Genomic DNA, 25,753 nt, shown 5'->3' on the forward strand with positions numbered 1-25,753 from the left:
CCGGGTTTTTACGCTTTTACAGGTACTAGGAGATTATTTTTTCATGTGCTTTTTCTATTGAAGATTTAGATTTAGAAATATCAGCCTCAGTCTTGTTAGACTATTTATTTCTACAACAAAAGAGTGTTTCAACTCCGCTTTATTTAGATGTAACGTCATGGTCTAATTCCTTGTTAAAAATTGGACGTATTTTTGAAATACAGCGGTGGTCTGAGGACTCACATTTCCACCTGCAGCGTGATCCTTTTAGTCGCTGCTCAGATTTTCACCTTTTATTCTGACCTTTGTGTTTTCCAGTTTTTCAGAACTCAGACTCTTTTATTTCACAAAAACAAAGCTGTTGCCCTCTGAGAGCTGGTTTGACTGGAATACAGTGTTGTGTGTCACTCGTACTTGACAATGAACCATAGTTTAAATTCATGTATGGAGTACTGTGCAATTAGAAAGGGATGGATAAGGCATGTGATACTTAATAGTTTCTAGTATCTTAATTTGATATAATCCACATCTAATGTTACAAATAATTATTTTCATTATAGATGGTGATTATTTTCTCAATTAATTGATTAATTGGTCCATAAAATGTCAGAAAATAGAAACAAATGTGTATCGCAGGTTTCCAGAGCCCAAGTTGACATATTGTGTTTTTTGACCAACAGCCAAAAACCCAAAGATATTAAGTTTAATATCATAAAAATTTCTTAAAAAGAGAGCAAATATTTACATTTGAGCTGCTGGAAACACTGAATTTCTGCTTTAAAATATTACTTAAATCATGAATTGATTATCAAAATAGTTGCAGATTAATATACTGTCGATTGACTAATCAATTAATTAACTCTACCCTAATACAATTTGGTTTTCCCCTATAAAATAAGGAGTAGGACTTTTTTCTCCGAAACAATTAAGGTCATATTTAAGGAACCTTTTGTAATCCTTTTCTATTGTTTTTAACGGAAAGTTACTTTTTAGCTCACTTATCTAGCATAAAGCAGGCCAAATGAAAGTGAAGTATGTGAACAGATCTGCTGTTAATGTAATGTTACTGAGGTACTCAATAAAACTATGGGATATAAAAAGGTAGATAACAGTCATGTACTGTATGAATAATGCATCTGTGAAATTTCAGCAGTGCAACGTGTTTGCACGTTCATTTTTCTGATGACATATTCCTCTGAAACCTTCAAGACATACAGATTATTAATTTTCACAATCAGGTCACTCAGTGTTTTAATAATCAATAAACAAAAGGAGAGGACACATTTATAAGAAGAGCTACCAAAATATTTAAGACTTGAACTGTTTTGGATCAAACCACTGTCTCGCTCGTGTCCATATTAGCTATTTATTGTACTTCCGACATTTTTTGGCTTTTGCTTAAAAAAAGGTAACGTTTTCCACATCTGTCACATTTATATTGGAAAACGTACAGTTTCTTTTATGTAGCAGAGTAATTTAAGAGTATGTTTGGTTACTGTATCTGTACTAGAATGTGTTACAAATGTTTGAAAGGTGGTGTCTTTATGTTGCCTGTATGTGTGTGTGATAATAAAATAAACGGCACAATCCGCTGTTAGATTGTTTTACCCTACTTTATGTCTTTTTAATTTAATCTATTTTATACCTTACAGTGCTGGAAAGTAACTGATTACATACGTTTTTACACACAAAACTTAGTTAAATTAAACCACACCGCAGTATATAAAGAGCTAGCTTCACCTCAGACAGTTTCAACATTAAAATGCTGCTTAATGTGTCGGTTGGTGCTGGGTGATATTTGAAATCATGATAACTAGTGTTTCTCCAATAATTATATGCCACGATATAACAAATGCAATATTACACATTAAATTATCAAATTATTTTTCATTGTAAATGGCTTTGTTTCACTGTTGTGCATTACGTGAGACAAAACCATCCGCGCATGCAAATCAAAACCTTCAGTAAACTCATTTTGGAAGTTTATGATGCTCAGAATTAACTAATTAATTCAACGATAAAAAAGTAAATATGTTTGTATTCTCAGGATGAACGTTTTCGGTACATGGATATATACCACCTGAAAGGGGCCATACTGCATGAGTACTTTTACTTTAAATGTAAAAGTACATTTTACTGATAAGTTTTGAAGTAAAATTTTGAATGCAGGACTTCTAATGGGCTATTATTATGGTGTGGTATTAGTACTTCTACTTCAGTAAAGGATCTAAATACTTCTCCACCACCACTGACGCCTCAAGTATTTATTTAGCAGCTATAACTCTCATGAAAACCCAGATCATTTGGTTGTGATGTCTCTCAAAGCTACATTTTTATAATATTTCAAAACTTGAAAGTCTCAAGTTCTTGAACGCATCATTTTCTTGTGCTGGAGCAAAAATGTTTATTGGCTTTCTCTCACAAAACACGTTTTGCCGGTAAATATAAACTGTTCAGCAAACACAGGGTTCATGCAATAGTGAGAACCTTCGTGTTTTAGTCAAAGCTCCTCTTGGAGAACAAGAACACTGTTTCTACACAACGTTACTAAAAACCTTCTTCTCTCATTCAACACATCCATAAACTATATACTTACCCTCTGTGCTGGTTGTACACAGCCTGCCCAGTCTACATGTTTTACTGGAGTTGAGGTTGTCGGGGTGGAAGCTGTTCTGCTTTTTCTTATCCAAGGGGGTCAAAGTGGTAATGGCATTTTCCTGCCAAATATATGCTGTAAATCCCACATTTTTATGGCTTGTCTGAAGCTCCTGTTGTTCCATAGCTGCTCTTATACAAATTGAAATGCTCGTTATAGGGCTCACTGCTGAATTTCTGTGTGCCTTCATTGCTCATCAAAAAAGAAAATAACTTCTCTAATTTTTCCATGGTGCAATGTGACTCAGGCCACATGCTTTATAAGAGTTTAAATCAAATTGAATTTAAAGTAAAAGATTCCAGTGTTGCTGGATAGATGGGCTTTTTGTTACCTTTACTGTAAACCCTTACCAGCATTTCACTGGCTGACTGTATCATTATGAGTGTTATATATGAATTATTATTATTATTATAATTAATTATTATACCTGAAGAGGCATGATCTGTAAAACAATATTTACAGGGAGTATTGAGGGATGTATGTGCAGTATCATCATATTTTAGAAGATGATCATGTTTTATACATAAAATCTTAATCTGTAAAGTAACTAGTAACTATAGCTGCTGGATAAATGTAGTGGAGTCAAAAGTACAGCTGTTCCCTCTGAAATGTAGTGGAGTAGAAGTAAAAAGTAACATATACGGGAAATACTCAAAAATGTACTCAAGTATAGTACAGCAGTGGTGGGAGTTCCTCAGTTCCTTTACTTAAGTACGACAAGTAAAAGTACAAAAGTATCATCATCAAAATGTCCTTAAAGTATCAAAAGTAAAAGTATTCATTATGCAGAATGTCTCATCATTCAGTTTTTATCACTAACAGATACATGTAAGGGCATTTTAATGTTGTAGTTTGTCAATGTGGAGCCAGTTTTATATACTTTGAATACTACTGGGAAGATTAGTAGAATAGTACTGCATGTAAAAAGTAGCAACTATGGCTGTCACATACGTGTAAAATATAGTATTTCCCTCTGAATTGTAGGGCTCTATATGGAAACTGTCATGGTCTTAATGTCTTAGTGAGGGCGTGTTTTCTTCAGTAACATGTTAAATCTTTTGACCTCTCAAATAAAATTAGTCTTGTAATGTTTTATTGTAGGTGAAGCGCCTCTTTAATCATCCTGTAAACTGTGTGTTCCACTTCCTGTTGTGATGCTGCACTTCAGCTACCCGTTTACTGCAGTCTACAAGTAATAAATCTACTAAAACATCACTTAACATCGCGTAACATGTTTGTGATGCCACATGTCAAAGTAGTACAGTGTGTACACGATGTTTTAGGACGTGATTTAGAATTTAAATTCCTACTTTGTACCTCTCTGATCTAACACAACATTTCACCACTAAAGGAGGGAGAATCTAAACATACATTACATTACATAAGGCTGGCTGTGCAGGGGGGGGAGGGGGGGGGCTATGTGGTTTACGTAATGGGCCTCCTATATGCCTCTTATGCAAACCTGCCGACATGTTCTGTTCAAGGGCAAATATCAGTTACATGAAAAGTCATAATTCAGATGCTTGTAATTGTTCTGTATAATCTGTATAAGACATGTGCAATCTCAAATCTCCACTGTCTATCAATACTTCAGAATACTACATTCTTTTCTTAAAGGGTATCAAACACTTAATTACCTCCTTTAAGCTTGAAATGTTTCCATTAGAGGAAAAGTAATATATAAGTGATTCGTAAGTAATATGTAATGTCCTGAGTTCAAACTGACCACAGCCTCACATTCCTCCATTGACAGAAAATTAGTTGTCAATGATTTTGATAATAAATTATTAAGTTTTTGCTGGTTCAAACTTCTCAAAACTGAAAATATGCTGCTCTTTTCTCTTTTGTATGATTGTAAGCTGCATGTCTTTTGAGTTTTGAACTATTAGTCGGACTAAACAATCCATCTCACAACGTCGCCTTGGGCTCTGGGAACTTCTTTACATGACATTTTATAGACTACACAATTAATCGATTCATCGAAACATTAACCGATAATGAGAATAACCCTGAACTGAGACTTGCAAACTGCAGTTCACTTTACATAGGCTGAGCTTTTCGATTTTGGGTGGAGTATCATTGTGAAACTAAACCCAGAGAGCAAGTTTCATTTGATGAATCAGGGAATGTGTAACTTGCTGAGACCTGCTGAAACATGGGAATAATCCCAGATAATCCCCATTTGGAACTGCTGTACTGTACAGTGGCTATAATGTAAATATAATACTAAATAAACATTTATAACGGGCATAAGTGAAAACAGTCAACCTACAAAAGGACATTTATGAAAACTCAATGACCTTTGTGCTCATTATGTGTTTGTTTGCCTCATATTGATCACTGTGAAGGGGTCAGGGTTTATCTATTTTTTATTTGCAATATTCAAACACTTGATGTTCTGTGAGGCAATGACAGGGTAAATCTGAACCAGCAGTTTTCAGCTGGTAATTGATTCCATATTAGCCTAGCCTAGCCTGTGAGTGCTCGGAGAGATATCGCTGCTGCTGCTGCTGCTGCCACAGGAGCAGACTGACTCTGCCAACTCAAATCTGCGGGACAAGATAGCGTTCAACCCAGCGACCTGACGACACAGCGGGGAAGGGACAGGTAGGGCTGGGCGTTCACCAGCGCTGGAGCATGCTGTAACTGTCTTATGACACGATATTCACGCCAAGCTACTAGTATACACAACTTTGTAACGGGCTTTTTCCCGCCATATGTCTGCTTTGGTAGGAAGCCTGAATCACTAAAAATGACAACCCAAAAGCAGCAGAGCATTTTCCGGGAAGCTTCTCATCAGATCATAGCCGGTGGATCCGCTGGTACGTCCAACAATTGTTTCACTTCAACTGTTTTAAACGACCGTTTCAGATTACGCAATAGTTTAAGGAGCTCGCCCGCTTGCTAAATGCATGTAGCATAGCGTCAGTGTTACTCGTTAAACTACAACGCAGTGGCGCCCTCCTCGTTTACCTTCTCACGAGAGCGGTAACTTATAAAGCGTGTGTGGGTTGCACCGCACATGCGTGGCTAACCAACAGCCGAATTATCGTGGCTTTAGCGGGAGGTCTGTCGATCATCGAGCCAAAGATTTTGCATGTGTTACCAAGATTGTTCTCATCCTTTTCACATGCTGGATCCCGTGTGTGTGTGTGTGTGTTGTGTTCACGGAAGTGCCGCCGGGGTCAGGAGTTTTGCGCATGCGCAGAGATGATTGAGTCATTCATGGATAAGCAGGAATGTCGTCCAGTGACTCTGGAGGGTGTAGTTCTATATTATATATGTATAGTACTATACTACTACTACTACTATCAGTACTATATGATATATATCATTTATGTAGTTTTATGCAAGGAAATAAAGTAATTAACGATAATTTTCATTATGTGACACTGACTGCTACCATTATATTTAAATGTTAAAAGCATTATCTTATCTTGTCTTATCTTTTTGCAACTTCTACAATACCTATAACCTATGTCCCACCAAAGAGCTGGTGAGATGTATGCCTGTGTCCTACATAAAGGATACAGGATATACCAGGTTAGTGGTGAACAACATTGCAAATGTCATTCTGAAGTGTTGTCTGTGCATATGATGATAAGAGCCTTGTAGTTTGAATTAAATATTAGCATGCGCAGTAAGAGCCCTGACCCAGGACTATCTTGGATGGCTAACAGATTGAACCCAAACATTTCCGTCATTTAGGCTTTCACAAAATGTGTTATGGGAAAATGTTGAAAATAGGAACTCACCAGATAGAAGACAATTGTCTCAGCTTCTTAGCAGGCAGAAATATGTAACGTGGGTACAATATAAACCCACCCCACCACCACCACCAAAAAAACCCCAAACTATATAATAGCGGAGGATGGAGAGGCGCTAACTCTCATTAAAGTCAATATATAAACCATGCAAAGATAAAGATGGTGCGGTTTCTATTTCTTGCTCTCCGACCAGAGCGATGATCAGCAGTTGTGCGCTCAGTGCTGCCACTAGTGGCTTTTATGAGTATTGTTGTAGTTCAGATTCCGGCCACCAGTGGCACCACTGAGCACACAGCTGCTCGGCAACACTCCGGTACTAAGTGAGGAAGACATTCTGCGCCATATATGACTTTTGATTTGGTTTGTTTTCACTGTAATTTAAAGTCACGGAAGTTACCTCCTCTGTCGTCGGATTAATCGTGTTATTTTTGCTAATTTGCACACACCTGACATCGTTTTTCCTTCTCATAAGTCGCCTTAAAGGTTGCCTTCCATCTGGTGAGTTTGCACTTTCAATATTATTTCCCTAACGAAAGTTTGAGTGACTAAAATGTTGAAGGAGAACCCGCTAATTTATGCTGTGAATGCTAATTTATGCTATAAATTAGCATAATGAGAACAACGTTTGTTTCCTGTGTTGGCTTTGAGATTTACACTGATTGTTTGTACTATAACGTTATCTGACAGGAAATATATTTCTTGATATCTGTCCAATCATCCCAGCTAATGCACAATTTTAGGGGCCTTTTTGAGGGTGTCATGAGTAACCTGACTAGATGTAAACTGTAGCCTCAGTTTTGTGCTTCTTAAGGATTCATTGGCTTTGTGAATGTAGCTTAATCGTGGCATCTCGCTAGTACACCAATACATTAGTCTCTGATTTTTGAATCCAATTAAATACAAATTACCGACTAACATACGGAGTGCTCAGGTCTCAAGTGGGGCTAGATGTAGGCCACAGGCGCGGTGTCTAACCAGGAAGTGAACCCTCTAGCTTCTTTGCTTTACTCCTTTAACCTGGACAAAAAAAGTAGTCTGTTCCGCTTCACATTGTCTGTAGTGACTTAATGTTACATAACGCGGTTGACACGTTGCCAACTCGTGTTTGCAAAGTAAAGACAGCGAGACAGACAACAGGTCGTGGAGAGGGTACCCTGAGATATGCGGTGGGGAGGAAACCCACCATAAATCTTCACCCGATGTTTAGTATAATTTACTGAGTATTGGTCTCTTTCAAAATGAAACACGTGGTAGTCACGAGAAAACATGAATTAACTCTTTTTTTGAAATATAACTGATTTTGAATCATGTTTTGGTTGTAGTGCCAGAGACTTAGGAATTATGTTTATATATATCACATATATTTATATCCTCCCATGTAACCCATATTATTTACTACCATGACCTAGATAACACCAAAATGATCACACCTATTGAAAAGTAAACATGCCACAATGATTATGGGATAGTTGAGCAAAAAATGGCTTGTCAAACAATACACACCCATGCCAGTACATACAGGTGAATTAAGTGGGAGTAGGCTGCATTGTAATTTGGGAAGATTTGCATGTTGAATCTCATTGCTACATTATTGTCTGTGCTGCCTTGTTAGTCCCACATTAAGGAGGAAGTCGAGTGTATGAAAAGATAATGATTTCTCTTTTGCGTCTGACTCTTTTGTCATACATGTTATGTAAAGGAGTGTGCAAAACCAAAGTCAAGCTTGGTAGTTAATCATTTTACATTCCTCAAATCTTTAAGCAAGGTTGTGCAAAAACAAGTGCTTACACCAACAAGTTGTGATAAGATGTGATAGTTTTTGTTTTGTTTGTGTTGTAGGATTAGACATATCGCCAGCAAATAAATAAATAAACGCGTTGGACAACCGCAGTAGCCAGTTGAAGTCTTTCTGCTGTTGTCAGAGGTTCTGCGGGTGTGGAAGGTCACTGATTTTGTGGGTAGTAACAGTGACTGAGTGATCATTTACCCTTCAAGAACAGCTACTGTGAAAATGTTGTCTAAGTCCTCCATTGCTCTGCATGTGCAGCTCAGTGACCAGCAGTTCAGGACTGTGGTTGTGTGTGTATTTGTGGAATGAACGTGATGCGTTCACGTGATGTGGCTGCACAGTAAAAGCTGGTCATTGCTTTTGTGACAACTGTGTCCTCGCCGTCGTATGCGATCCTTTTACATGAATCTTATAACTTTTGAGTTTAATATTTATTGATGATACTTATACTTGATGACTTATGTTCCACTCTTCATTTGTCACCTAGCTGCTGTGAACGCTTGTTTATGGAGTGGCGTGCCAGTTGTGCAGTCACATGCTAAATGTTCAGTGGAGAAAATATGATATGCAAATATGATGTTCCCTTTATTTTAACTATTTGTGAACAACAAGTAAGTAACAAAACAAAGTTATCAAACAAGCAAAACGGTGATGGATTATCATGAATAAGAGTAGCCTGTCTCTTTATGGTGTCAGAATTTTTCTTTTTTTTTTTTTTTTTCAGCCAAACAACCCAACAGCTGTAAACAATAAGGGCCACAAAACTCTTTCCTCATGTTTTTATTCTTGGTGTTGTTGCTGTGCTCACTCACCAAGCGGATCAACACTGAAAGCTGTTTTATTTTTTTTTATTGTTCTGTCCACAGAGTCTTTAGCAACATCTTTCTAGCTTTGGGATATATTGTTTTCATATTCAGAAATCACAATAATACTTTAGTGATGCCAAACATATGTACTTTTTATTTTTTCTCAAATCTTTGCATGTGCATGTGGGCCTCTATAGGAGTATTGTTAGTGATATAGTTTAATTGGACATATTTAGATTTCACTATAGAGACAGTTAAATGGGGATAAAGTGTCTTTATTTCACCATCACACATCATAATCAATGCAAGTGACTCGGTAAATGCTTAAGAAATCTCTTTCCCAACTTGGTTTGTGACCAAACACTATGTTTCTCTTCAGTCGTGGTACAAGTCAAGCCCAAAACATTTGCTCTGTTTTCTTACTTTACCTCTTTACTCTATTTCTACTGCATTTCTTTTGGATCTGCTTTCTATAGCTTGCTTACTTGTGTCTATTGTGAACATGTGACTGTTTCTATGAGTTGCTTTCTGCTTTTAAGGGTTGAAGAAGCGCTTCAGATGTCCTTTCATTGTTGTTGCAGTTCCTGTGGTTACTGATAGAGGCTGGTAGAGGACCCAGTGCTCAGTCCTCTCTTATGCTGTTAAAGTTAAAGACCTAATCCTTCTTTACTGCTCCAAAAAAATCCTACAATGTCAAGTTTCTCTAAACAGCTTGTGCAGTATATTCCAGGTGATTTACAGTGGAATGATTGCCAAAGGTCCAATATTTACCTCATTTCTGCCAATACTTTGCTCACATACAGTGGCTTATTTAAGAAGCAACAAACAGTGGCTCCCAACAGTAGTAAGCGCAATGTTCTGGCTTTTCTGCAATTGGGAAAATAAAACCCAAAGCACTCCGGGCCAAGTGTGCACTTTCAACAAAACTCAGACAAATGTGACTTTTTTTTTTTTTGCTTTTGTATTTTTTTAAATTTGTGAGCTCTGCTAAGATGGCTGCATTGTTGTATACAGTGAGGACCCTGATCAGCTAATGAACACTGGGTCTGTGTGTGTTGGTCATGTGAACTTCAGTTGAGTGGCAAGTTAGATAATGACTTTTAAATTGGCAATGAACAGTTCTTTTTGTGCTGTCAACTAATTATTAGTTGTATAGTATTATTATTAAGCATTCAGGGTGCGACTGGTCTCTGGTGATGTTTTTATGAGAAACGACACGTCATATGTACTCTGGCATTGTTGCTTGTCACTCCCTGTTTACACCTCACAAGCCCCCTGGGTCTGGCAAACCTGCTGTCCTGATCCTCCAACCAGAGGCCGAGGGGCGTTCGTCTGTCCTCACCAAGAACGAGATGGGACAGAGGTTCTAACCCCGAGCAGAATGACCCCAGTGTTTCTCCTCAGCTTCACTCTACCTCCCCTCCTGAGATTTTTTTTATTATCTCGATTCGCTGTTGACGAGGGTGGAGACAGACGGGTGTTAATTTATGTGCTAGTTGGTCATAGAGTGTTAAAGGGATAAAGCTGCATTCAGTTGAGGGCTCTGTGTCGAGTGCCCGGTGGAATACGGTTTGCTGATTTTGTGATCTCTCTCTCTCTCTCTCTCTCTCTCTCTCTCTCTCTCTCTCTCTCTCTCTCTCTATATATATATATATATATATATATATATATATATATATATATATATATTTACATTTTAAAGCCCAAACAATTAATCAATTAATTGTGGGGAAAAATAGCAGATTAATCAATAATGGACATAACTATTAGTTGTGTATTTCCAATACGTTCTACAGTGAGCATAATGAAGCTCTATAAGTTCATACCTTCATGTCAATTCTTATTTTGTCCACAAGGGGGTAGTGGTTGCATACTATATCTCTTTTCATGGTAAAGGGATGATGCAACGTTTTTGTGGTTAGGTTTCGGTCATAACTTTTGGATGCAGGGAGACAGAAGTGATGGGTGCTCTGCAGAGCATGCTGATCTGAAAACGTTAATTAAAAGTTGGAAGGAGGGCCAGATAATAATAATAATGTCATTATGATTGAATACGCAGTAACCAAATTTAAAAAATAGAAAATCTATCTAGTTACATGCGCATTGCTGCGATGTTTTCTCTAAGTCCTTTGTTATTTCCTTGGTAGATGCATTTTAAAACTCATGAGTAAATCGATCCGTCTCCAGCAAATGGACTGTGACGACATGAGACAGACGCCCCGCGCGTGATTACTGCAGTCCCCCCCCCCCCCCCTCCAGACTGTCAGAGCCTCGTTTCAGACTGCACCGCAGCTCTCCTGCTTTAATTGGTTTTAAACAGTGAACCTGAAATCAGAAAGAACAAATAAAGCCACTTAGCCTGAAACGGAGGAGAGGAAGAAAAGAGTTGAGGGGGGAATCAAATAAATAGAGGCTGTGTGTGTGTGTGTGTGTGTGTGTGTGTGTGTGTGTGTGTGTGTGTGTGTGTGTGTGTGTGTGTGTGTGTGTGTGTGTGTGTGTGTGTGTGTGTGTGTGTGTGTACTTGAGGGGTTACCCATTGACAGAGACTGCAGTTAGCAATGAGCAATTCCCGAGTGGCTGCACCAATCACAGCCGAATTAGGCCTAATATTTATTTCCAGAAACAATTGTGCATGTTTCAGCGGGGCTTTGATTGAACTCCCGGTGGACATGTTGTAGACAGATGTTTAGATGACCTCATGTTTGAAGTTATGTTGATTCTGGAGTGCATGGGTGCCTGTTCCTCTAAATCAGCTCCCTCTGCCTCCCATCTTTTTTCTTTTTTCTTTTTTTTTTTCCAAACTTTTGTGTCTCAGTCTGGGAGAGCACGCGGAGGGAGGTGCACGTCCTTCATATTTGATGTGTGCTTTGGCTCGAATTAAATAGCAGCCATTAACATTTTTTGTTCCATCCCTTGACAGACAGATGTCCATGCGTGGGGGTCGTGGATGGCTTGGTTAAAATGAGCCATGATGGTGCTGAAGGATGGCTACTTAACCATCTGTCTTTTGTTCTCAATGCTTCTCTTTATACGTGTCTGTTTCAGAGCAAGGATCGCAAACATTAGAGGAATCGATTATTTGAAGAACCGATGATCAGTTTCTCGATAGAGGTGATCTCAGACCTTAATTTGAGTGAATTTCGCCTGCTGTTTCTTCATGAATAAATCGCAGGCTGCAGGCTGCACGGCCAATCATTAAAGTAACCCCTCATTTAATATGGAAGACCAACATTCCTAAAATAAACACCCGAGATTTATTATCTCCGTCAAATAATTACCGTCCTCGGCAAATGTGAATGATCACAATGTCATAAGAAATTAGCTGAATGCGAACCGGCATTAAGTCTAATGGTGGTCTAATTAATGCACTACAAATCTCTGGCATGTATAGACCCGAAAGGTTAACTGGCGCTAAAATGCTGATAATGATAAAATAATGAATGCTTTTGCACAATTTCTGTGGCATTTGTTAATATATTTTAAATCAGTGTGAATTATCCGTCACAGCTGAAATTAAATTATATTTTATTAGGATAGGGGGCCTACTTTACACACAATATACTATTATTATTATTCATTTTATTTAAAAAAAAAAAACCTATGGCAATGTAAACTTACAATGAACTATAATATCTCCCGAAGCAAAAGTTGGTCACTGCTAATGTGCACTAAAGACACATTATTTCCAAGCCCAGGGGAGTGTTACAGCTACTTTTCGTTAGTAACCTCAGCTCTTGCTTTCGCTTTAAAAGACTTTGGGTGCTGGCGGTGGTCGTGTGCCATTTGGCTGACTTCCTGCTCTACAATCAGCGCAGCTAATGACTGCGTCTTGACAGCAATGTGCCTACGAAGATTCTCAGTCATCCAGGTCGGATAAAGTCAAACAACAAGTCCCTAATGGCTGCCTGCTAATCAGCAGTGTCTGTTAAGCCCGCTGTATAACTTCCAAGAAATATTTCATAATTACATTTAAAAAAATCGAAACATTTTTTGTTATGGCCTTTTGCTCCAGCAGACATCGAGGCTGCCTATTATGACACGACCCCCCTTGATTTATCTATTCAATCCAAATTTCAGCTAATGCAATGCCAGCAGCGAAATCAAAAACACGCAGGAGACTCTTTATTTGACTTTACGCTTCAGTTTCAGCTGCAGGTGAGGCCTCTCACAGGCCTCTCACAGGCTTCAGGCTGCATGTGAATCATCGATATTTGACAAGTGCCATCAATTTTCACTGAAAGTACCTCTGCCCCGGACTGAGATCCGTCTCTGTCACATTTTTCTGGATGTAGCAAACAAGGAGAAAGGTAACTGAATCCTTAAATACACAGAGAGATATTGTAGCCGAAATAGTCTCTCAGGCATGTTTTACCATTTTTACACCTGATGGCTGAAATAAACTGAAGAATATCCCACAACCACCATTTGGCTTTTTAAATCATCTGTTTTGTAAGTTAGCGACATGTTGTGCCAAAGCTTAACAGAGCAAGTTTGTATTCCAGAAGTGATATTTTTAGGACGTTCCCCCTGTTTGAATGCAGGCACTATATATTTCAGTAGACACGCTGACTCACTGAAAGTCTGGACAGAAATAAAGACGCGAGGGCCCGTGACGTGATGTATGAGCCCCAGTCGCGCTCACGACGTTATCTTAATGACATGATTTATGAAAACGGTTCACTGGCCGAGCTGGGGGGGGGGGGGCTGTGTGTGAATCGAGTCCAGCCGAGACGCAGCGCTCAATTACCGGCTTGTACTTGCTCGAGCTCGCACGGGCACGCGCATCGCTGAACTTCCAGCCAAGAGGGAGAGGCCGCGTGCACCGCAGTGACTCCTGCATCAGCTGCTGTTAGTCGGAGAGTCCAGTGGGTTATTGGGTTTTAGGTGACACACTGCAGCATCATTAATGACAGGATTGCATAACTGCATAACATATAATGTTACATTATTGCATTCATAATTAGAGCTAATGTCATTAAAAAGCTAATAGGCTTACAAATGTTCAATAAATCTTTGATTTTAATTGATAATAATTGGGCCGAGTGAAAATGTTTTCCTCCAAGCAAACGGTAGCTATAAACACTGGTTGCTCAATACATACAGTGCCATGCTGTTCAGGTCATACAGATTTACATTACATACATATGAACTACTGTGGAGGGAAAAAAGCATTTAATGGGTGTTAAACATGCTATGTGTGATGCTTTGGTGGAATGATGTCACAAATTGAGTCATCACATGAGTGATGATGTGAGGTTACATAATGTCAGCAGTCCAGGGTCCCACTGATCACACTAATAAATAACCAATCTTGCAATAGGACATAGATGCTCCAGTTGATTAATGGTTAACTTGAAATGTTTGTGGGCTTTCCATTGAGTTAATTATAAACGGTTATAGTTAGCATGAATGGCAATTTGATGATGGTTTAGTTAATTTTTCTAAGTAATTTGCAGTGGTCTTAGCCAGTCAGAGCTAAGAACCTACTTTTTTTGTTTTATATCAGCCTATGGTGAATATCATGATCAGGCATGGCAACACACACACAGGACATTTATCATAGATGCAAGTTCCTAGAATAATAATAATAATTATACTGTTATGGTAAGAGCGGATTCAGTCAGATAATTATGATTGCTCAACATGGGAGGCTTTCTCTGGATCATTGCCTCCTATTTAGAGGTACCAATTATTAAAACCAGGACACTGCGCTGCAGGAAGCACAGTGGAGCCGATTTTTAGACTGCGGCGCTATTTCATCACATCATCGCATGATTTCATACCGCAAACAAGATGATCACGTCTTCTACACCTTTCGCCACATGACACTTTGCCAGTCGGCATTGCAGTAGTGTAAGTAATTATTATGTGTGTGTAGAAGGGAATACTCAGCATGCAAAACAGGGAAGAGGACATATGTAAAGTAAGCACTGAGATCACTCAGAAGTTCCAAGGCAGTCAAAGTGAAAAGTGAAGGCATACATAGTACAGCACATGGCAACAATAATAAAACTGGGAGGGAAATCAGCTAAACAAGCTATGCTTAATTGAGCACTTAGACTAAGTAGTCAAGGGGCAAAGAGAGAGTGACCCTGTAAGAAAATGAAAGTTTACAGTTGTGAGACTGTGTGTGTGTGAGATTTTTTTTTTGCATGTATCTGGGTTATGTATTCGTGCAAAAGAAAATGGCTGCGTGTGCGTGCCTGGGCTATGTTTTCATGCCACGAACTGGTCAAGTGTACGTGTTTGTTTGTTTGTTTTGCGTGTGTGTGCATCCGAGTGAGAAATTTATGCCGGGAAATTGGATGTAATTGCGTGTGTTTGTGCGAGACATGCGTGCACATGCATCCAAGGCAATAGATATATTTAAGCGTGTGTGTGTGTGTGTGTGTGTGTGTGTGTGTCCTGCATGCGTCTGGATTATGTTTTCAGATGTGTGTATATATTTTTGAGCCCGGCTCTGTCTCGAACCTCCTAATTAAGTCACAGTAGGAACAAGCTCTTCCTCTGGAGAGCTACTGTCTGTCATCTCTGCAGACTTATTATCTCACTGTGTGGTTTTAGTAGATCTTTGATTGGACGTTGCATCCAATGTTTTAAAAATAACAGTAAATATGAAGGGCGGAAAACAGCAAAAATTAACTTATTTAAAATTTCAACTTACCCGCTCAAGAGCCACAACATTCCCTCTGTTTATCCTCTACCACCTTGTTCCTCATGAACACTGACATGTGTGTTGAAAAGTCTCGAATTGGGCATTTAACCTCCTGCCCTGCAGCTCATAGCCACAGTTGGTAGTAGGTCAGACATATGGGTCTGCTGCACTGCGGTAGAAGTAACCACTGGATGCCTTCCTAATGCAGATTTTTCGGGCTCACCGGTTTTTGATCTCTTGTTTAATAGTTTTTGTTTTGTTTCAGGAAATCTTCGAAGAAAAAAGCCGAGGCCAAGGCAAGGCTCATGTTATTTCAACTGAATTTGATACACGATTCAAGAGTTCAGATACAGTAATTACAAACCCTCCGTGCTCCTGCTGTAAGCGCTGAAATATAAATAAACATAATAAGTACTGTCAAAAAAACAAAAACAAAACCGGACAAACTAAAAACCCCGAATTACATGGCTGTTTCCGTGTGTATGCATTTGTGTATGTGTGCATTGTGTGTGTCTGCCCTGTGATTCTCTGGATGAGCTGGAAATTTATAACACAGGTTTTTACAGTAAGCCCCGGCCAAAAACTGTAATTCTTTCTCCCCTTTTAGCTCTGTAGTTGGGAGACAGGCCTGCCCACTTTGGGTTAACTCTATCAAGATGAACAGCATTTGGGCCAGTGCAGTAATCATAATGTAATTTGTTGTGCTCACGGGCCAATTTGTGTCGTTTGAGAAGAAATATCCCGTGCCTGGTGGCCATGCGAGAGCATGTCCCGGGGCAAGGCTTTAATTAGGGAAGTTCAAATTTATAGACACTTTGTATTATTTCTGATCTTGAGTGGTCGGAGGATGACATACTTAAGAGGATGATGTTGGCGCAGGACGAGGAAAAATTTGATAATGAGAAACAAAACTGAATGAAAGGTCATGTTAGGAATTTGTTTACCATTTCATTATCATTTTGAAATCAAAGAGTCCTGCAGTGAAATCAAAGTAGACACAAATGTCACAGTCTGGAAAGAGCTTATAGAGAACAGCGAGAGGTACTAGAACCAGTTCTCTTTTAGTTTGTTTGAAATAAAAGTAAGGGATGGACATGTGAAAGAAGCTGCCGCGCAGCGTGTTAGTGTGTTAATGTTCATCTCTTGGTGAGGCGGCAATCCTGAGAATGATGCAGTGTGTTTGTCTAAATTTATTTGGCTTAGATTTCCGATAAAAAGACATTGAGAGTAAAACTGAGGGAAAATAAATCCAGGCTTTTCAAATTTTGGCATTCATTTGCTGCACAGCTTTTTAATGAGGATTAAAATGTTTAGCCTGTAGTGGAGAATCTGATCCAAACATGTCATGGATATGATGACTCAGACCGAGGGACTAGAGGGCAGAAGAGAGCCATACTGGTGCTTTTTAATCCGCCTCAGTAATGTATTGAGTTAAAAGTTTGTACTGTTCCAGCTGCACTTTTAGCAGTAAAGCATTGTGAAGGTCGTGGATTTTAAGGTAATATGAAGATGGATGACTTTGCTGATTCTTTCACATGTGCGCGCGAAAGATTTCATTTTAACCAAGACATACAGCTCTCAAAATATGAGATAATCCTTTCACTTCACATCTGTGTTTAGTTTGCCGCAGGTATCACTGGAAATGTTAATATTACCAGTACGAAATACTTATTTATTCTGAAAGGCCTCCAAGCTTTCATTCAGCACGCCGATTCTTGAAATTGTTTCATCCCACACTGTGATCCAAATCATGACTCAGAGATGACACAGACGGTATTTTCTATGGCCTGTGTGAGTTTTAAAACAAGAGTTCACACTGAGATGCGTTTAGTAGAACGGAGACCACACAGGGCGCCGGCCCAGCAGCTCTGCAGCGTTCGAGGCAGGTACGAGGGGGGGGGGGGGGGGGGGGCAGCAGCGGCCGGGCAATGGGTACGGAGGAAGGTTAAGTTATCAGCGGCCTGACAGGGCGAACGCTCAGCTGGGCAGCTCTGTAATCACAGGCTCTGACAGATGCTTTCTCGATAAGAATCCCCCAGAAGCTTTGGAGGAACACACAGGCGGCCAGCTGTTTCCATAGTGAGGCATTGATGTTAACGTCTTCAAAAGGAGAATGTGAATCCAACAATAACTGTAGCAGAGCCTGTCTCTTTTCAAGGCATGGCACAAGTCTCCGTCTAGTCTGGTGCGTATGTATTAGAGCAGGTGATTTCTTTTTCTTTTTTTTCTTCATTTCTTTTCCCTATTTGTATTCTAACTTGGAGGTTTATTTTTCCGGCCTGAATTTTTGTGTTTTCCAGGTTTGCGTGTGGTATGTAACAGTTAGAGGGGAATTATCAGTCAAGACATTTTTTCCTCAGTCTTTGCCTGTACCGCACAAGAAGAAATCTTTTGAGGGCTCCATTGGTGTTCTGGTCTTTCCTGAATTGCGGTACTCTCGGGTGTGTTTCATAATGGTACTTGGACCGTTGCAGCCTGATATATCGCACCCAGGGGAGAATCTGCACTCTGCACCAATCTATCAGTCCCCAGCCAGAGGAAGGCAGAATGACACACTCAGGCCTCTGCGATTATGGCCTCCCATCATATTCAGAATTTACTTTCAATTGATGGTGTGTGTTTTTTGGGGGTTTTTTTTTCCATGAAGGAAACGTCTTGAGTGATCATACACAGGCCGTTGCGGTTTTGCAGATGTTTTTATTGTGATTACTTGAGGAAATGTTTTGTTAGTAAAAAAGTTTTCTGTAGGATTATTTAATTGTAGTTCAGTCATTTTGTAAGCTGCTGGATAAACACGAAGAATGTACGTTCATCAGTTGTCTGTACACTTTATTTTAATGGTCCATTGATATTTAAATCACCTACGCCTTCTGATTTTAATGCATTTGTTATTCTAACTATAATAATGATAATGAAAATATTACTCATGCTAATTTTAGCAAACTTTACTTTCTACTTGATACAATAACACTACAGCTCTTGGTTTTTCTTAAGTGGAAAGGAGACAAGGTAATTACCCTTGGGGCAATTAGAGAAAGGGGCTGAGGGAGTAGGAAAGTCATTTTCTAACCCAAACATCCTGGTCCGAGGGGCCGGAGCGGCTGGACAGCCTCCTGGAGGCCGCTGGCTGGTTCGCAGGGAGCCGTTGGTGGGGAAGTGGATCAGGGTTTGTTTTCTTACTCTGGAGGCAGGCCTCTGAAACTTCTGCCAGATGAACAGCACCTGAAATGCAGCAGCTGTCCCACCACCGTCAGTAGAGGGGGTGATTTACTGTACTCGGTTAGGCGTGCTTGACTGCATGAAATCCTTTAGTCAGCTTCATCACACTGTAAGCAATACAGTGGATCAGGGAGGGGGGAGTTTGTTGGTGGTTGAGGCCCCAAATGTTATTTTTAGGGCGACCTATAAACATGCACAACCCGCATAATATTGCCAGCTTGTTACACTATGTATCTGACAGTTTACCAAAAAATTGCAGCCTAATGAGGACACATGAATGTGAAAAGCAAGTGTGGTTTCTGTGGTTTGATTTTATTTCGGCAAATCATTAACCTGTACTGTAATCTTCAATATTGCATTTTTCAAACGGCTTTTAAAACGGTTTCCATTCAGGGCTCTTTTACGACATTGTTAACTACCATTCAAACTATTTTATTTTCGTTTGTCTTTTCACAAGGAAATGTAACAAAACTACCAATCCCAGAAAGAAAGGTTGACATTATACAAGAATGAGAACATGAAATAAACAGACAACTACAAAAGCATCAGTGTTAACCAACAAACCAACTTGATAAAAACCTTTTATCACCATCAGTAAAAACCACTCCAAACCAAACATCCAAAATGATAGCTACAACGATTAGTTGACTAATTGATTAGTCAACAATCAACAGAAAGTTAATTGGTAGAATTTGCTGGTTTTCTTTGTTTTACATGATAAACTGAATATCTTTTGGTTTTGTTACTGCTGGTAGTACAAAACAGTGTTGTTTTTTGATGTTTTACAGACCATACATATATATATTTATAATAATTAGTTGTGGCCCTAAACCACAATTTGACCTTTTATAAACTGTGGTCATTACCTATTATTTTAATGTACAAGGGCAACTTATTCCACTTCCTACCACCGAACCTACAGGAGCAGGTACTTGCATTGGTATTGAACCTAGCACAAGTCGCTAACACTAGCTGTTATCTCACAGTCTTTATAAATATTATATACCACACTAAGTTGTACTTGTATGGCTCTATACTTCAAAGGTAACCTTAAAGGATAGTAGGCTAAGAGGTTTAGTAACTAAGGAAGGTTATCTCCCGTTTGCCAGAGACACATGGAAAGAGAAGTCCCTTTCTGTTATGACACCAAATACATGAACAGTAGAAGGTCAGAATGCAGCTGAGATCAGGGTCGGGATTAGAGCTGAAGCGATTAGTCGTTTTCTTAGTCTCCTGTGATAGTAAACTGAATCTTTTTGGGGTTTTGGTCTGTTGGTCAAACAAACTTCACTCTGGTAAGTGAGGACCATTTTTCACTGTTTTATTGACCAAGAGTTTATAGACTTTTATAAAGTATATGACATTTTATAGCCAAACCGATTTAAACGAGAAAATCATTCGCAGACCGCTCAATTATTTCATTAATTGTCAATGTCAGTGAGTGCACAAACATACATGGAGGCTGGATTTAAAGGATGTAAGTGCAGGATGCAGCTTGATAGCCCGTCAATGCTTTTCCTGCCTTTCCTACAAAGAGTGTAGACAAACTGATGTGGTGATCGAAAAGAGTGCATTCAAAAGACAAGCAGAGGAGAGAAGAAAGATTTGGGAGCGGCAACAGAGAAAGCATGAGAGAGCTCTGGCACTGTCCGGCTCTCCTTCTGATCCATTTGTGCATTCGATCTGAGAATCACTCTGCGAGCTGAGTCACAGTACTGACAGTTCGGGCCAAAGATCAGTTCAGAAGCTTAACGGCTTGCGAGCGATGCCCATCAGGAAAGAAACGGGGCAGAAAAGCTCTGCATAGGAACCCTGCATGAAAAATTGAGCTTTGTGGGAAAGCGAGAAGGGAAATGGATGCAATTTTGCATGTATGTGAATCAAGCGCCGTTTCATCTGAGGCAGCTGACTATATGACAAATCTGATCCAGTTATTAGTCATTCCAGTGAAGCCGATCCCCTCCCTTCCATAGTCTCATATAGTGTAGCTCTTTCAATGTGTCCTGTGAAAAGAGAGGGAAGAAGAAGGAGCTCATATTTGCATTCACTGACTGAATGAGAATTAACTTTGGCCTCCTGACAAGAATCTCTAATGAGCAAACACTGGATGACATCATTTTGAGGTTTGGAGGGAATTAGCTTGATTAGAATAACCCTCCACTCTCACCTTGGCTCAGGCATCCAACTCCTCTGCAATCTGCCTGTCAAAGCCCCCCTCAACTCCCATGGTTTTGGTTTGAGACTTTCCCCCCACACTGTGGTGGGTTTGTGGAATAAGTACGTTTAAGGAGGGAAGAAAAATGTGTGCCGGTGCTGACGTTTCGTTTAGCTCGATTTTTGTTATTTTGTTGAAGATTTTTAGCTGTTAACAGAGAGGCGGAGAGAGGGGAGGAGGGGGACTGGTTTATTTGTCATTGTGAGTTTGCACAGTTCCTTCTTCGCTGGGATGACTGAGGCTTGCCATCAGCACTCTAAAAACAACAAGCCTCGCCTGCCAAACTTCCTAGATAATTAGTGAAGCATTTCACACTCTGCAGAACATCAAAAAGGAAATGGAAAATTGACAAATTAAGCATGGTCCGTGTGAAGCGGGCGGGGTGTTTCTGGAGTGGAGAGTTGGTGGAGCTCCAATATAGCACATGGTCACTCTAAAACAAGCTTGCTGTATAACTTAATTTACACCAATCAGCAGTGCTGTGGGTTTTTAATGCCCTCTTTTCATTCTTACAAGAGATTTTTTTTTTTTTATTATGAATTCATTAGCTAATTTATTTACTGTTGTTTATTACAGAGGCCTCATAACTGATTATAAGCACCAAGAGAAGCATGAGATGAATGTGCTAAATTGTATTTTAATGCAGCCACAGCATTTCTTGAATGGGATTTTTTTGGACAGAAAGAATGTTTTTAAATTTGGTTACCGCATTTCCTGGGTGGGTCAGACGGGCTCTTAAAGCACAATCAACACGAAGCCTGAAATGTGATCAAAAAGTGTTTGGTTTTGTTAAGTGCTGATTGTTTAACCTACTCGTTTGTGTAGTCTGTGCCTATGAAGACTGTCGGGCAATTTACATCCTCATTATTAGCTCCTTCATAATGATTGTTCTGGCTGAAATCAGGAAAATCCTGAGCATGTATTGTATTTGGCATTTGAAGGGATACTGACTTTGAAAAACACTCTCCATGACATGACATTTGTTTCAAGAGTCACTCAGTAATATCAAAGCCGTAAAGATGAAACCAACTTTTCACGTGACAGTAAAGTGATTTCCGTAGACATGAAAGCAGATAGTAGCTGAGTTTCCATCCAAATGTTATACAAAATTTCCTGAAAATCAGCAAAAGGGAATTCAACTTAATGCCAGTTTCCTAGTGTTTCCTAGTGAATTTTAGGAGTTGCATTGAGATGAACAGTTGGTGGCGCTAATTCTCCGCTCCAGTTTGTGCCATTAAACCACTGCAGAAGAAGAAGAAGAGGGCACATCGAGATGACAGATGTTTTGTTCAAACATCAGCAAAGTGTTGATTTGTTTGCTTCTGATGTTTACATGGTAATTGACATATATAGTACACTCAAATACGTCTTCATTTTGGGTCAAACAATCATGGAAAAAACATGGAATCATCCTTTTGTAAAAGCAAAGTTTTTGTAATGCCTATACAAGTGCACACACATATCGTACATATATACATACAAGGCCTTTATATACACAGATCCTGGTCACCCCCCCCCCCCCCCCCCCCACACTCAGTCAGTCCTGCAGCCCCAGCCCAACAGAGGAAACTGTCACTGTGTCCACTGCAGCACTCTGGAGAGTTGAACTTGACTGAAACATATGTCTTCAATTTTAATAGCTCTCCATTCCCCCAGATGGCCTGAAGGGGGGGAAGGTTGCCTGAGAAGCTGCGTTTCATGTAAGAATAATTTGTGCTAAGTAGCTGGGCGATCTGTTTGTTACGCTAGAGCTGACAGTTTGTTTATGTTTCTTGAGGAGTATGATGGATGGGGCAGGAGTTGATGCTAATTAGACTAAATTGTTGCGAAGAATGCCGAGGCTCTGCACCGCACCGCTGAGGCCAGTTTCCATTGTTCCTGCATCTTCGCACTTTGGGCGTAATTGAATGGAGCTTGGGCCCATTCATCATGTTGGTGGGGGCGACCAGGGCAGAACAAATGGCTGGACCTGGATAGAGGTGGGGAGAGCGTGTACAGAGCGCGTTATCGAGTCCGAGTGTCCGTGTGACGGCATGGAGCGCTGGCCGATTGGAGAAGGAAGATGTCACCCCCCCTCCCCCAGGTCAATTAGAACAGACACAACCAGAGTCCAACTGGCCATGAAATTAATGTTTACCCAGCGCTCTTAAACTCCTCCCCTTCAGTCTGACGGACATGGTCAACTGCAAAAGATGGCGATCAGGGAAAGTGTCACTGCACACTTTCCTCTGCAGACTATGTCATGTTCACTCTCTTCTCGCTTATGCTACAGATTTCACTTTGAAAGGGAAACTTTTACTCAATATTACTATAATTCAAGGGCAATTCTGCCAGTATTAGTAAACATTAACAGTGGGCTTCCTTTAAGATAGTTAATGCGCATGGTTTTCTCCTTAAAATCACAAGTTCTTGAAACAAATAGATGAGAAAAAAGTTGAAAGGGTCACCTCAGTGATTTAGTACCATAAAGTTGGGGGACTCACAAGCATTCACATCATATGGGATAGTTGTGTGAGGATTGTGGATTGATAATAAAACACCATATCAATTAAATTTGGGTTTAATTACATAGAACAACAGTATTTGACTGATGTGAGGCATCCATATTTGTTTGGTTTTCAGGCACTTCTCAGTTATTATGTGCCAGTTGGAATATATGATATATATATATATATATATATATATATATATATATATATATATATTTCCCTTTGTAATTTCTTGGATTTTGACTTCCATGTCTGGTAAATGCCCTTGTTTTTCAAACTCCAGACCCCCAGTCTGTAGGTTTGTAGTCTCTAAACCCAGGCTGAACTAATGCAGATGACATTATCAAGGTTATTTTTTCTGACACAAAGCGCTCCCTCCAAAGCCAAAGACGACATAATCGGGCTCAGCGGTACTCTTAAATTTCGATTTAAAATCAACCTCGATGCATAAAGTCATCCGAAATCGCTGCAAATACGCGTGTCAGTATCTTTGCCTGTGTGTCTCCGCAGGTCAGCACTGTTCCTCCCCTCAGTGTTGCACACGTTAATTTGTTTTTGCCTTTTTCTCATTTGCTGCAGCAGGAATATTTTGAAAAAGAGGAAAGAGAAAAAAAAATGAGGAAATTGGTTTAAAAAAACAACAAAACATAGGCCTGTAAAGCCTGCCAGCTGTGCATTAGTGCTTGCCTTGACCAGTGCACATACTCTATGACACAGTTAAACACACAGGTGACTGAGAGTATTTCAGTCAGCAATCACTTTAGGAAGGAGAGGATTATTCCTGCATCAGAGCCGAGTGAACACGTGTATATCCCACATTGGACCTCCTGCTCGGTGCCTGGCACGTTGCACCAAGTCTGTCAAACAACGTACATGACCCTCCAAACATGTCCAGTGTTTAACACCCTGGTTCCTCATCTGCGAGTCATTAACCCTTAAACACGTGCAGTACAACAATGCTGTAAACAAAATGGCTTTGTCACAGTTTCTACTAGTAGCTTACAGAGAACAGAGCAGGGTCGAGCAGGGTGGACCCAGCACATGTTCAGGCTCACGGGCTTGACAAGGATTTGGTCCCCCCACTTGTGGCCTAGTTCAGCTTGAGTTAACCTCAGAGTACCGCCAGTGGGTCTGGTCTTTAAGCCAAAGATGATTTAAATATACTGTAAAATGTAAGGAATACTCAATCCAGTGTCATTCTGTCTTATGCATTTAAAGAGCTATATTTTTTTCGTGTACCTCTTTACCTTAACCTTCATCATTATGTCCTGTTGGATACAGAATATCAGTGTTTGGAAACATGAGCACCTAGAAGAAACCTTTGTGAATTCAACATTTATAGTATTTTGTATTTGAGATAGCATTACACTGAAAAAGCAGCGACTTTTTCCATTTTTATAAATGTGAGTGAGTATTGAATACAAAACCCCCTCAGTCATTATGAACAGGCCATAAACCCTGATGAAAGTACTGCTCACTGAGAGGAAGACTTCTCTGTGTATGAACGCCAAAACTGTCAGATCAGGGAGTCTGTGTTTTCTTGGCTCGTTAAAAAGACAAGTGGTTGGTGTCTCTTGTGGCTGCAATGCATTGTGGTTCATTGAGGCTGCTGTCAGTGGGTTATCTCTTCCTCCCCCGCGTTGGATTTCTCCCTGTTAGATTGTCAAGCCTCTAGAAAGATGCTCTTGCTCTTTAATTCTGAGGATACTTGATGTTTTAAACGGTTTCCTTGCAAACTTGGCGAGTGCCTTTTGTAGCTGCAACTGGAAATATCTCAACATGACTTAACGTTTGTGGTATTTTGGCACTTTCACTGGAATATGACAAATATACAACCAAACAATGAAATGGAGAAGTGCAAGGTGTATTGCCAATGCTTATTTTTCTTTAGCAGTGTCAGAGTGATTTAGGGAGGATTTTTTTCCTTTTTAACTGTGTTCATGGAGAATTCAGTGTTGAGGACTACTGTCTCTGAAGTTACATGTGTCCTCGTTGGCCTAAGAATCACTCAACTCTGTCTCCACTTCTATTTTCAACTGTTTGAACAAAGGATTGGTAAATGCTACATAGGCTGCTCCCTATGCTCCCTAAAATAAATTTGAGATCATTTCATTTCACTAATTTCAGTTTTGGGAGAAAAGCAGTTTGTATAAGCCTCGCCTTTTCTTTACCTGCATG

The 25,753-nt window shown here is 39.8% G+C and overlaps 1 protein-coding gene across 1 annotated transcript in view; it reads left to right on the forward strand.

The window, feature by feature from the left end:
* Positions 1 to 5,387: 5,387 nt before the first annotated feature.
* slc25a21 (solute carrier family 25 member 21) overlaps positions 5,388 to 25,753 on the forward strand; it is an 84,351-nt gene continuing 63,985 nt past the window's right edge. Inside the window, exon 1 of the mRNA XM_070920594.1 lies at positions 5,388 to 5,457. Coding sequence (XP_070776695.1) covers positions 5,388 to 5,457 — 70 coding nt within the window. The remainder of the gene's footprint in view (positions 5,458 to 25,753) is intronic.

The sequence above is a fragment of the Enoplosus armatus genome, chromosome 15 (assembly GCF_043641665.1).
Source record: "Enoplosus armatus isolate fEnoArm2 chromosome 15, fEnoArm2.hap1, whole genome shotgun sequence".
NCBI classification, from domain to species: Eukaryota; Metazoa; Chordata; class Actinopteri; order Centrarchiformes; family Enoplosidae; genus Enoplosus; species Enoplosus armatus.